The sequence below is a fragment of the Myotis brandtii genome, unplaced genomic scaffold (genome assembly GCF_000412655.1).
Source record: "Myotis brandtii unplaced genomic scaffold, ASM41265v1 scaffold48, whole genome shotgun sequence".
Lineage (NCBI taxonomy): Eukaryota > Metazoa > Chordata > Mammalia > Chiroptera > Vespertilionidae > Myotis > Myotis brandtii.
The window spans coordinates 457,001-469,073 of record NW_005368341.1 but is presented as its reverse complement, the minus strand read 5'-3'; the positions used below and the strand labels follow the sequence as shown (position 1 = coordinate 469,073).

The 12,073-nt window shown below is 41.8% G+C and overlaps 1 protein-coding gene across 1 annotated transcript in view; it reads left to right on the top strand.

The window, feature by feature from the left end:
- The window catches only part of PHF14 (PHD finger protein 14), a 154,363-nt gene extending 151,697 nt beyond the window's left edge, over positions 1–2,666 (top strand). The window contains exon 18 of the mRNA XM_005876034.2: positions 2,164–2,666. Coding sequence (XP_005876096.1) covers positions 2,164–2,187 — 24 coding nt within the window. The 3' untranslated portion in view covers positions 2,188–2,666. The remainder of the gene's footprint in view (positions 1–2,163) is intronic.
- Positions 2,667–12,073: the final 9,407 nt, after the last annotated feature.

Genomic DNA, 12,073 nt, shown 5'->3' with positions numbered 1-12,073 from the left:
CAGACTGTGAGAGGGCACAGGCCGGGCTGAGGGACCCCCCCGAGTGCACAAATTTTTGTGCACTGGGCCTCTAGTGAAATATAAAAGAAAAGGCAAAAATCTACATATAATTTAATTTCATTTTAGAGCTATTGTGGCTTTGTATCCAATCAGCTGAGGGTACGGAGTGCATATTATTTCTAGGAATCATATTTTCAAGAATACTGTATAATGGTATTACAGTAACAAAAGTGATATAGTTTTGATTACTAATGATAATACAAAACTAGGGAAATAATTGTTGATTTAATATGCTCTTGCAAAACCAGAACTAATTATTTTTTTAAAAGAGAAAATCTAGTGGAATATTATTTCCAAAACTTTGAGAACAAAAAAGTTAGACACAGGTTGGTCTTTAAATATTCTAGGCTCACACAGGGAAGATATATTTCTCTGGCTTGTAAAGGTTTGCATTTTCTGCAGTTCACTGAACAGACAACATGTCTCAGCTCTTGATGCCCAAAGTTTATATTATAAAACATAAAAGGAGCTTTGAGCTTCCCTTGAAAAACAAAACAAAACGCCACCACCTACAAAACCCTCTTGTTCTGTAGTCATTCAACACCTGGTTAATGTCTTTTCCTCCTGGTTTAGTGCATCATGATCCACAAATCACATGTACTCCTTGAGGAACCGGGCTGGAGGTACAGGCTTGGAGGGACACAGGGGGACTGGCTCTATAGAGTCAGAGGAGAAACATCTGGTAGACAGAGACCCACTCCTCACTGGAAACCACAAGAAGCAGGACCCTGCTCTTTGGTTGACGATGGTCCTGAGTGGAGGAGACCAGAGGGAACACACTCGTGGCCATCACTTCTAGATCTAACACAGCTTCAGAAATATTCTCTAACAGAAGGGCTCCAATAAATATCCCAGGACCATGTGTGCCTTTGCTTGGCAAACATAGTTCCTACAGAGCCCCAATTCCAGCCCCTCTTCGTGTTTTGTCGGTTCTTCTAACTCGGGCTTGAGCTGGATGAATGGAATATTTGCCTGCTCAGGATTCTCCTTCCTCCTCAGGGGAAAAGAGTGAACTCCCATTGGGCTTGACTTGGGTACTGCACCATTACTCCCCACTCCAGCTGGGTTTCTGTCCTCCAGCAAGGCTGAGACTATTTTTATTCCTTCCCAAAGTGACTAAAGGTAACCACGCATTACCACCAAGAGAATTCATTTCTACCTACTAACCATCCAGGCTAGTCTATGTTACAGAGCCAGACCCACAACCTGTGGTTCTTATCAATATCAAAGTCCCCTTGTGCTTTAATTTTTATTCATTCATGTTAAAACAATTACTACCCATTAGGAACATGTCTATTATATATAAAAGGAGAAATACCCAAGCTACTCTACAAACACATAATCCACAAATGCTCACTGAAGCTCAGCATTGCTGAAGTAGATGTGTTAGAATGGAAAGCAAAATGATACCAAAACCTCTAGGTAATTGAGGGAGATAAACTCTTAAGGTTGCTCCTGTCAAAGAAAACAGAACTGGGCATTTGTCAAAGGTGGCAAAGACAGATTTTATTCAGGCTACAGTAGGGGAGAGACACGCCAGTATAAACCGAGTTCAACTCCCTGAAGCAAAAAACAGGATGCCTTTTCAATGCTGGGTGTGCTAACGCAAAAGTACTAACGGATGCTGTGAGGGGACTTGGTCAGTGTGACTAGGCCACCTGTGTCTGCTAACTGGCGCTTATTGAAGCTTGGCTCCTGTCCTCCCACAGAGGATGGGAGAGAAAGACCCTGTCTTTCATGATGATCATATTTAAAGGAATGGCTCCCAGGTCCTTGAGGAAGACATTCCTAGGTTGTAGACGATACAGCTCAAAGGGTCAGAGAAAGGATTTGCAATTTCAAGTTTCCTAATGTAAATGCTCAATGAAAAGGGAGACGAGGGTCTCTATTCAGGTTTTAGCTAGAAGAGCTTTCTCAGGCAGCCGTTTCAAGGGGTTGGGATTGTCATTCTGGGGACACAGCCCTGCGTTTGTAGAAGACATGCTAGAATGTTCGTGTGGGTGGTGGAGGAAGTCATTTGTATGAAGAGTTTGCAGTTTTACCTGTATGATTCCTAACTCTTGATTTCCATGCCTTTGTGTAATTCTTTCCCTGTGAGTGTAGGTGAGACCTATGACTTGCTTCTGATCAACTGATTTCGATAAGGATGATGGAAAGAACATGACTACATTTACATAATTCCGTTACATAAAATGGTAACATACATCTTGGGAAGACTCTCTGCTTACTTGTTGGTTTTGATGGAAGGAGACCCAAGTGGCAAAGAACAGCCAGTGAGGAAATGGGGTCCCCAGTCCTACAACTACAAGGAAATGAATTCTGCCAACAACCTGATTGGAAGGAACTATTTCCCAGTCAAACCGTCAGATGAGACCCATCCTCGGACACCTTGAATGCAGCCTTGCAGAAAACAAAGCAAAGTGTACCCAGACTCCTGACCCACAGAAACTGTGAGATAATAAATGTGTGTTGTTTGAAGCTAAATTTGTGGTAATTTGTTACACAACGATAGATAGCTCACACAGTCAGTACTTCCAAAAGCATGTTTAGTTGAACACTTTTCTCATACTAGGCTGGATGAAAATAAAGTTTACACTTCCAAATCAGTTTGGGCAATGTTGCATTCTATATCCTCTACCACCATGGAGAGTCACAGTGCATTCTGAGAAATACAAAGGAGAATCTTTGTTAAATTAAAGTTAACTACAATTTTTTTTCCCACTATGGAGCCCAGTCCCACGTTAATTTTTAAAATTTCTAATGATATCTTATAAAACTAGTTTTCAAATTATCATAGCACAATGAGTGGTTGTGAAGAACAATAGCCTTCATGCTGGGGAACACATCTCATACGTGGATCAATTTTCAGATTCTCACTTCCTAATATTCTTTACCCCAAATTAATACTCCTGGAGAGGAGTCTTTAAGTTTCTATTTCCTACTTCATTAAAAAAATAAATTTCTAGATGACACACAAAAGAACAACTTGAAACCTTGGTGCCCATGTTGAGACAGTGAATGACCGTAGACTGGATATCAAATCCTTTCACAAACCGAACTTTCCTTTCTTTACTTTCACATTTCAGAAGAGTTTATGGGATGGAGAAATTGCTGTGGCCATCTTCGGAAAATACTGTCTGCCACAAAAGGGCAAATAGATTCACAAATGAGTCTCCTCATAGGTAATTAAAGCAAAATGAACTGTGTTAGGACAAGGACATCCCCTGGGATGAAGTATAACCTACAGCCTGAACTGCTGTTGCTGAAGCTCATCTGAGCTTGGTGGCTGTTCATGAGGAAAGAAAGAAGCTTAAAGCCCTGGGGTTCACACACAGAGAGTTAATGCCCACTGCCACGCCAGACATGTTCACAGTGACTCCTCACAACCACTGGAAAGGTAAGGGCATGCAGTCCCCATATTTTACAGGTACAGGAAACTACACTTTAATGAGTTACAAAACTAGGACTTGAACCTAGATTTGGTTCTCCAAGTCCAATGTGCTTTTCATATCACACCATCAAGTGGGCCTTCTCACTACAGTGGGAAGGCAGCTAACCAAGCCTTTTGTTTCTCCTCTTTAAGGTAACACTGTAGCTCCTTTTATGGAGATTTCGCCTCTCTAAAGGGATCTGGGGAGTACTGGGCTGCCAGGGCGATGTAGATGTAACTCAAGTCCCTTGAACAGCCTGTTCAAGTTGCATTCTTAACCTCTAAGCATAATGGCAGGCCTTTTTTTAGCTCATGAGATGTCTATTGAAAGACTGATGAGATTCTGGTGATCAGAAAGTACTTTTGTAATAAATAATTATGAGGCTGAGAAATATTTGTAGAAACTGAAAGTTTAGTATCACATTATATAAATGGTTGTAGGAACTGAGACACACAAAGTTGACCTTACTATGACTTTGTTTATTCATTCCTAAAGTGTATTCAGTAATTACATAGGAGGCCATGGATAGGTAGCTCAATTGATTAGAGCATCATCCAAATATGCCAAGGTTCTTGGTTCGATCTCTGGTCAGGGCACATACAAGAAACAACCAATGAATGTATAAATAATGGAATGACAATTTGATGTTTTTGTCTCTGTCTCTCTCTTTCATTCTCTCTTCCTTTCTCTCTCTCTAAAATCAATCTTTTAAAAAGTTACTTAGCATATGAACAGATTAAGTAATAGATAAGTACTTCATTGTCTCTAAACGAAATATGCCAGGAAAGAACAATGACAAAGGAAATTGTAATTTTCCCCAGGAATTTCTCTTATAAGATTAAATACAGAGGCATGTATAATCTATGTGTATAAATTTCTTTTTTTATATCTGGACTATTCCCTAAAGAATTAAGAGATGGGCCCAGCTGATATGGCTCAGTAGTTGAGCATTGACCTATGAACCAGGAAGTCATGGTTCAATTCCCAGGCAAGGCATATGCCCCGGGTTTGGGGCTCAATCCCCAGTAAAGATTCTCTCTCATCACTGATGTTTCTATCTCTTTCTACCTCTCCCTTCCTCTCTGAATCTCTAAAATCAGGAACAGACAAAATATAAATTAGGAACCAAGGTCAAGATGTTACTGGAGGAAACAGGTTCTTCAGCAGTGTCATGGGAAAAGAGTTCAGGGACACTCACGTAGGAGGAGTTTTGAGTGATAGTGGCAAGATTTATTAGAGTGAAAGCAATAGGACACTCTCAGACAGAGGGCAGGCTGGCTATATAGGGCAATGGCTGTGTGGACTCAGGAAAGGAAGTTGCAGAGGCAAAAGGAGAGTCTTCTGCTGCTGTTCACTGCGCCCCTGCTTGCAAGTCTCTGGGGGGACCCTTAGAGTTTAGGAGAAAGGAAGGCAAAATCTATGTGCCTGAGAGAAGGTAGGGTGCTCTAAGGAGGGTGCACACTGGGCTCTTTGTCTAGCTTCCATATATTTCCTTGGGTTCCAGAAAGAACAGGCTTTCTTTTAAACTATCCAGTCTCTTTCCTGGATTTTCCCGGGGCTTGTGCCCTTCCTCAATCTGATCCCTTCCCCAGACTTTCCCAGGCTTTGCCCTCCCCCTTTATGGTTGTTTTCTCTGTCTCCCCGTTAATCCAGCTGAATGATGACAGTTGCCCCCCAGGGGAGCTGTAAGGCTGTCGTTCCTGCCTAGTCCACTAGCAGGACATTGTCTGGAATCATGACAGTTCCTCCCTGGGGTGACTATGAAACTATTGCCTGACTTGATCAGGCTTAATTTGTTCCCTTCTCTTTTGTTAATAACTAACCGCCTATGCTGTCAGACTGGAGAGAGGTAGAATGCAAACAGGCAGGTTCTACTGAGTTATTACAGTCAAGCCACAAATTTGGCTCTGAGCTTCCTGGAGGCTAAGCAGCTAGAAATTAATGAATAGACTAACGGATTTTGATATATCAGTAGGAAGAATATACTTGCCATTAGCTACCTAATTCTATAATACTTCACACTCAATATTCTTTGCAGATAAACTTAAATATGGAAATTTTTTGTGCAAAATAAAGGTTTTGCTAATTAGGAGGAAATGCATAAAGGAGTGTGTTTACTAAAGTGTTTCTCATTATGAAAAGCGATAGTTTCAAAAAATGTATTATGATAAGAAAGAGAGTTTCAAAGAGTTCCCAGGTTAATCAGGAAAAGTAACCAAGGGCCTGCTGCTTTGAAGGTTTAATCCAAGATGCTTATCCAACCTCTTTGTTGAACAAATCTTGCAAATAAGGACTTCTCAGAAGATCCACAGCATTTTCTGTGGGAGTTTGAAATGTCAGCAGAAAAGGCTTTCTTATGATATGATGCTGGCATAACAGCCTAACAGTTGGGGTGGGGATGGAAATGGAAGATAGCAAAATTGTTTCGTTGCCTGATTTTTATGCAATACCACATAACAGCTTTTCTGGCAATGATGACAGGCATAACATAACGAAAAAACAAAACAAATAAACAAACCAAAGAAAGAAAACAAAGCTTGACAAGAGCCACAAGCTCTTTGCCCTAATGACAGATCTTTCAATGGCTGCCTTTAAACCTAAGGCTAGGTGCCCTAGCCAGTTTGGCTCAGTGGGTAGAGCGTTGGCCTGCGGACTAAAGAGTCCCAGGTTTGATTCCGGTCAAGGGCACATGCCTTGGTTGCAGGCTCAATCCCAGTGTGCGGTGCCCAGGAGGCAGCCAATCAATGGTTCTCTCTCATCATTGATGTTTCTATCTCTCTCTCCCTCTTCCTTCCTCTCTGAAATCAATAAAAATATATTAAAAATAAAATAAAATTTAAGCCTAAAACTAGGGCAGTTGGTGAATGGATGAGATTAGTAAATGTCTGGAACTCAACATCAGCAAATCCTCAGTTCTCAATAATTACTAGTGCTAACAGGTAATTTTAAAAGTAGATAAAATTATGACTCTTATGAAGATTAAAAATGAACACCCATGGAAGATTTTTATTTAATGCATTGGTTTTTTAAAAAAATTGATTCTAGAGAAAAAGGGGGAGAGAGAGAGAGAGAGAAGGAGAGAGAGAGAGAAAAAGAGAAAGAAATACCAATTTGTTGTTCCACTTACTTTATTGGTTGTTTTTGTTTGTTTGTTTTTGTTAAATCTTCACTTGAGGATAGTTTTTTCAATGATTTTTAGAAAGAGTGGAAGGAAGGGAATGAGTCAAAGAGAGAAACATCCATGTGAGAGAGGCACATGGATTGGTTGCCTCCTGCACGTGCCCTGACCAGGGCCAGGGATTGAACCTGCAACTAAGGTACATACCCTTGACAGGAATCAAACCCAAGACCCTTCAGTCCCAGGGCCAACACTCTATCCACCGAGCCAAACTGATAGGGATGTTATTCCACTTCTTTATACATTAATTTGTTCCTTCTTATATGTGCCCTGACCAAAAATCTAATCTGCAAACTTGGTATATTGGAATGACGCTCTAATCAACTGAGCTACCTGGCCAGGGCTATTCATTAACAAAGGAACCAGGCAGATGTTATAACCAGTTCAAAGAAGAATCCAAAGAGCAGATACATTTATAGATTAGAAATATTGAAATGAATTTCCAAATGGACTCATCAGAGAGAACTCATTTGCATGTGCATAGACATGTATTGTAAAACTTTGACATTGATTGTAAAATAGCTCAAAGGCAATAAAAGCTATAATCCTGGAAAGGTGCCTATAACAATTCATAGTTTTCCAATGGAGACTCCTTGTAATATTATTTCTTTATTCTCAGTTTCTTTACACTAGTAAATAAATGTGAATTCAACCCTGGACACTCCACTGACCCTATCAGTGCCACCGTTAGGGCATTTTGAAGCACATGATGCCCTTTATCTTATGTCTTGAGATTCATCAACAGAACAGTTGTTGCTGTTATTCTTGGCTTCCTCTGTGATGTGCTGTTTCTCATTAGCTTTCCATACAGGAGGATGGCCTTCTTAAGCCAGCAACTTCCATTTCTTGGGTTCTGTCCACTGACTACAGTATAAAGCACATCCTATTAGGATCATGCGTTTGAAGTCTGAACATGAGCAAGGTGTGTTCAGTCCAGTGCAGTCAATGCTGAACATGTCCTTTTTCAGAGGTGACAGGCTCAGATGAAACCTTGTGCTATAATCTGGAAAGCCTTTAGAGTGCAGAATCTGCATTGCAAAGCTGTTATTCATACCTGCAGATGACCAGCCATGGTAAATGTGTGACATTAACTGCCTCTCACCCTCTTTGTCGCTCCCTGGCTGACACGGGGACACTGGTGAGCAGCTTGCTGAGCTGGGCTATAATTAGCATGTGCCTAGAAATGCAGGTTGTTCACAGACAGACCTTTGCAGGGAATTGCTCATTATTCCTGTGATTTCAGGAAATAAAGACCTCAATTAATTTCCAAGCTCAAGAAAGACAGAAGAGCAACAAGCAGTTTTCCTCTGGCAACAAGAAGAAGGGGAGAAGCTGATCAGACCCAGGTAGCAGAAGAGCAACAAGCAGTTTTCCTCTGGCAACAAGAAGGGGAGAAGCTGATCAGACCCAGGTAGTCCACACAACCGGATAAAGTGCATTTGTCCCTGCTCATCCCCATGCCCGGCAGCAAGTAGACAGACACAACCCCCATCCTGCCCAGAGGAAAGTGAAGGTGCGTCCCAGTGGGCTGCCCTTTCCAGGCACTAAAAGCAACTGCCCTTTGTCACACCACGAGCTGAGCCAGGAGATGTGCTGGGCAGAGGAGGGAGGTTTGTAGTGCTTGGATAAAACCATTTACCCTGAGGAAGAGAGGAACAAAGAAAACATACAGTTCTCTGTGCAGAGTTAAAAGACCGCCAGTCATAAGTGTAGATATATTCTCTGGATAAATACAGCATTTTCATCCGGGAATGTATGTTTGTACATGGGTGTGTTGAAGTGAGGACAGGGAGGAGAAGAGGTTATCAGTTGGGTGCAGTGGGCTAGAATGTTCTAAATCCAATACGTTGCTAAATGTCAGGAGCATTGGATCATGTGCACGACAGGTTGTCCTGGTGCCTGGCTGTTAGCTCATCAGAGGTGAAGGGAAGATGTCAGCAAGCTCAGGCATCTCGGCATGTCCACAGAAATGCCACTGCACTCACTATCCTCGGGGGAAATGCTGCCTTCTCAGACTGGGAGGGCGCTGCGATGAACTCTGGGGACGCTGTGATCAGACAGACCCGTGGGCCTGGCACCTGGAGCGTATTCCAGTGGCCTTGCCAGACATGATCAATTGCTGTTTCTGAAAGATCTTGATTTTAGGTAAGTTTACTTTCCCATCATGAGCACCATGCTACCAGAAAGACAAATTAATTTAACCTGAGTGACTTACTGCTCCCTTATGAATTACTTTCCAATTGTTTTTAATAGCCTCTCTTTATCTCTAGTGCAAGAAAACACAGTTGACCTTTAACAGCCTCTTTTATAAATGAACCCAATGCAGTCCAGCTTTCCCACTTTCAGATCCTTATCTCCCGGAGCCTCCAATCCAGACTCATCTGAATGCAGGTCCAGCTGCCTCTCTAATGGTATCTGTCCATTAATTAAACACTCGGTGCGTAACAGCCTGCACACCAGCAGCTGCAAAAGATGAGAAGGTAGTTCTCCTTTAATCTACAAATATTTACTTTCTTTTGGGGGATTGTTTGGGAAAAGATTAAGTGTATAGGAGGATAACCAGCTGATGGAGAACGTGCGTGTGTGGAGGCTCCCAGCCCAGTCACATCAGGTGCAGTTGTCAGCAGGAAGGCTGGCCCCTAATCCCGGCAAACACAAACTACGCAGCGCTGGTGAGAAAAGCATCGTCTGAGGATCTTAGTAAGTGCATGTCCATGAGTTTGCAGGGAGGAATGAATCTAACTTACAGAGAATCGGACTCTGGTATTTATGGGATCCCGTCTGCACAAAAGCTGGTCCTGGCTTGTATATTCTTCTCCGGCCCACAGTGCATTCTGGGACCCTCCTTAGCCCATTTACATTTTTCCTTGTTTCTCAGACTCATTTATCATTGAACTGCATAGAAACTGTCCCGGAATAACTAAACAACAGGTTGAAAGTTGAACTCAGCATTAGCTTTTTAAAAATGTTCTAAATACAGAAGCAGTGTATGTTTATGGTAAAATATTACAAAATATAGATAAGCAAAACTAACAGAACAAAAAATTAGAGACTGAATAGTCAATGCTTTAGTGTATATCTTTCCAGATCATTTTTCAAAGATTTATGTGTCTTTTAGAATATATATATTATACATATATATATATTTATAAATTTATTTTTATTTTGTAATTTGCTTTAGTTTACAATGTCTATTTCCCCACTTCACCATATTTTCATCTCCTCAATATACAAGACCATATTCACATTTTATTATTGTCTCAAAAATGTCCTCTATATCTGGTTTGTCTAAACTAGCATGCAATCTAGAACCACACATTGCCTTTCATTGCTGTCTCCTAGGTCTCTCTAGAGCTAGCTTGCTCCCTTTCCATGCACTACTGTACTGGAGAGAGGGGACCTCAGTTTTCTAGGACAAGGCCCTGTGGCTTATTCAGGCTCCCCGAAAGCAGAGACTAAGAATGGCTTGATTACTATTTATATATGACTGCAAAGATGTACTCACACCTTTTATTTTATTTTCAAGAGATTAATTCATAAAAAAAACCACCCTAGTTACTGAGTACCAGATATTGAGGTAGGTGCTGATAAAATGACCTTGCCCTTGAGTTTAGCAAGTGGTAAAATAAAATGGTGCCATGGTAGAATTTTATAGAGTGTGGTGCTGGGTCAGAGGTGGGAGTGATAAATTCTTTCAAGGTAGAGAGGGAGGAGGTAGAAGGAGAGAGAAAAGTCTTCTCCATTGCAATTATGCTTGTCCTGGTTTTGAAAGACGAGTAGATGGGGAGACATGTATTCTAGGCTGAGCTATATCGGGAGCAAGGGTTATAGACATAAAAATAGAAAACTTGTTTGGGAAACTGAAAGTCATTCAGTATGACTGACAAGTGGTTTTAAAGGGGTGAAGCTAGAGTAGGAGAAAAGGCAGGCACAGATCATGGAGATCTTGTACACCAGACTAGATATTGTCTCCACTACTTATTTCACAAGGAACGTTCCTGGCAGGAACACAGCATGTAGGCATGAGTAGAAACAGTCAGGAAAGTGGAAAACAGGAGTGGAAGGGTCGACACCAGGTCTATTGCTTCTGTGGCTCAGAGACTTATGTTGAGTGCAATAAAGGAGGACTAGTGGCCATGATTAGAGGAGCTATTTCTATGAGGGAGGCAAGGGGCACAGGCAGAGTTTTAGTACCCAGGTGCTGAAGGGCAGTGCTGTGCTGGGGAGAAAAGAATCCCTCCACTTCCTCAAGAATCCAGGGCTTCACTATCTCCTTGAAGGCTGGGAAGATCAGGAGACCACCTTCTTGGCGGAGACATTCAAGTTCTCATAGAAAACATAGCTAGTGGGGCGGCATCTCCAAGTGCCTTTGCAGGTAGTAGTTACAGGAGTAGATGCTGCAACATAACTCTGGCTGGAACTGACTACTTGGTATGAGCACTTCAGTGTGATCCCTGGAGACTCCCCAAAATGATTAGGTCAGACTTGGCAGGGACTGGAATAAGTAGATGGAATGAGGTCATTGAGATTGGTGTTGATGTAGATATGGTGAGTCCCATTTCCATATGTAGGTAAGGTCTGGAAGATTTGGGTTACAAGTACTAGTAAATAATGATGAGAGCATACCTGGTTGGGTTTTATGGCTCAGGGCCCCTAGTCTGTACCTGAAAGTCTCTCTTCATGTGTTCATAACCCTCATGATAGTGTCCATCTTGTGGTCATACCTCCCAAAATATGTATTATTATGATGGATTATAGCATGGAGGTCAGAAGCTCCTCACATGATACAATCAAAAGACCCAGACCTATTGCTCTTGTCCACCCTTTGTTGGCTGTCTTATCTCCATGTAGGTATTGATCACCGCAGGCAAAGAGGCTGTATATTCAACCCCTTCTGCCAAAGTGAGGAGATTTATCGGAGGAGAAGTAATGAAAGGAGGCAGGGAGACGGGAAATATGGCCAGGAATCAGCTACACTCAACAAGACAGTGATGTCTGGAGGAGGCAGTGACAAAAGGGGAAAAATCAGAGCAGCGTCCCTCTGCAGAGCCGGCCAGCAGCGTCTCCAGGTGATGCATGATGATACAGGTCGCCGAGTGCTCCTTTCCTAACCGGGCTGTGCCAGGCTCTCATGAACAAGTGGATTTATTGTATTGTCATTGGTGCATCACCGAGCAGAGACATTGTAAGGAATTATGGGTAATAGGTTTTTTTTTTTTTTCTGGTTGAAGCCAACACCTGCCTCTTTTATTTCAGCAAGCAGGAGACTCAGAGAGAGCCAAGAGGAATTTACACATACATTGATTATATTCCTATCCTTCTGTTTCATTATGGCATGTGTTTGACTTTTGTTGTTACAAAAATAATATAATAAAAAGAACACAAACTACAGTCATATATAATG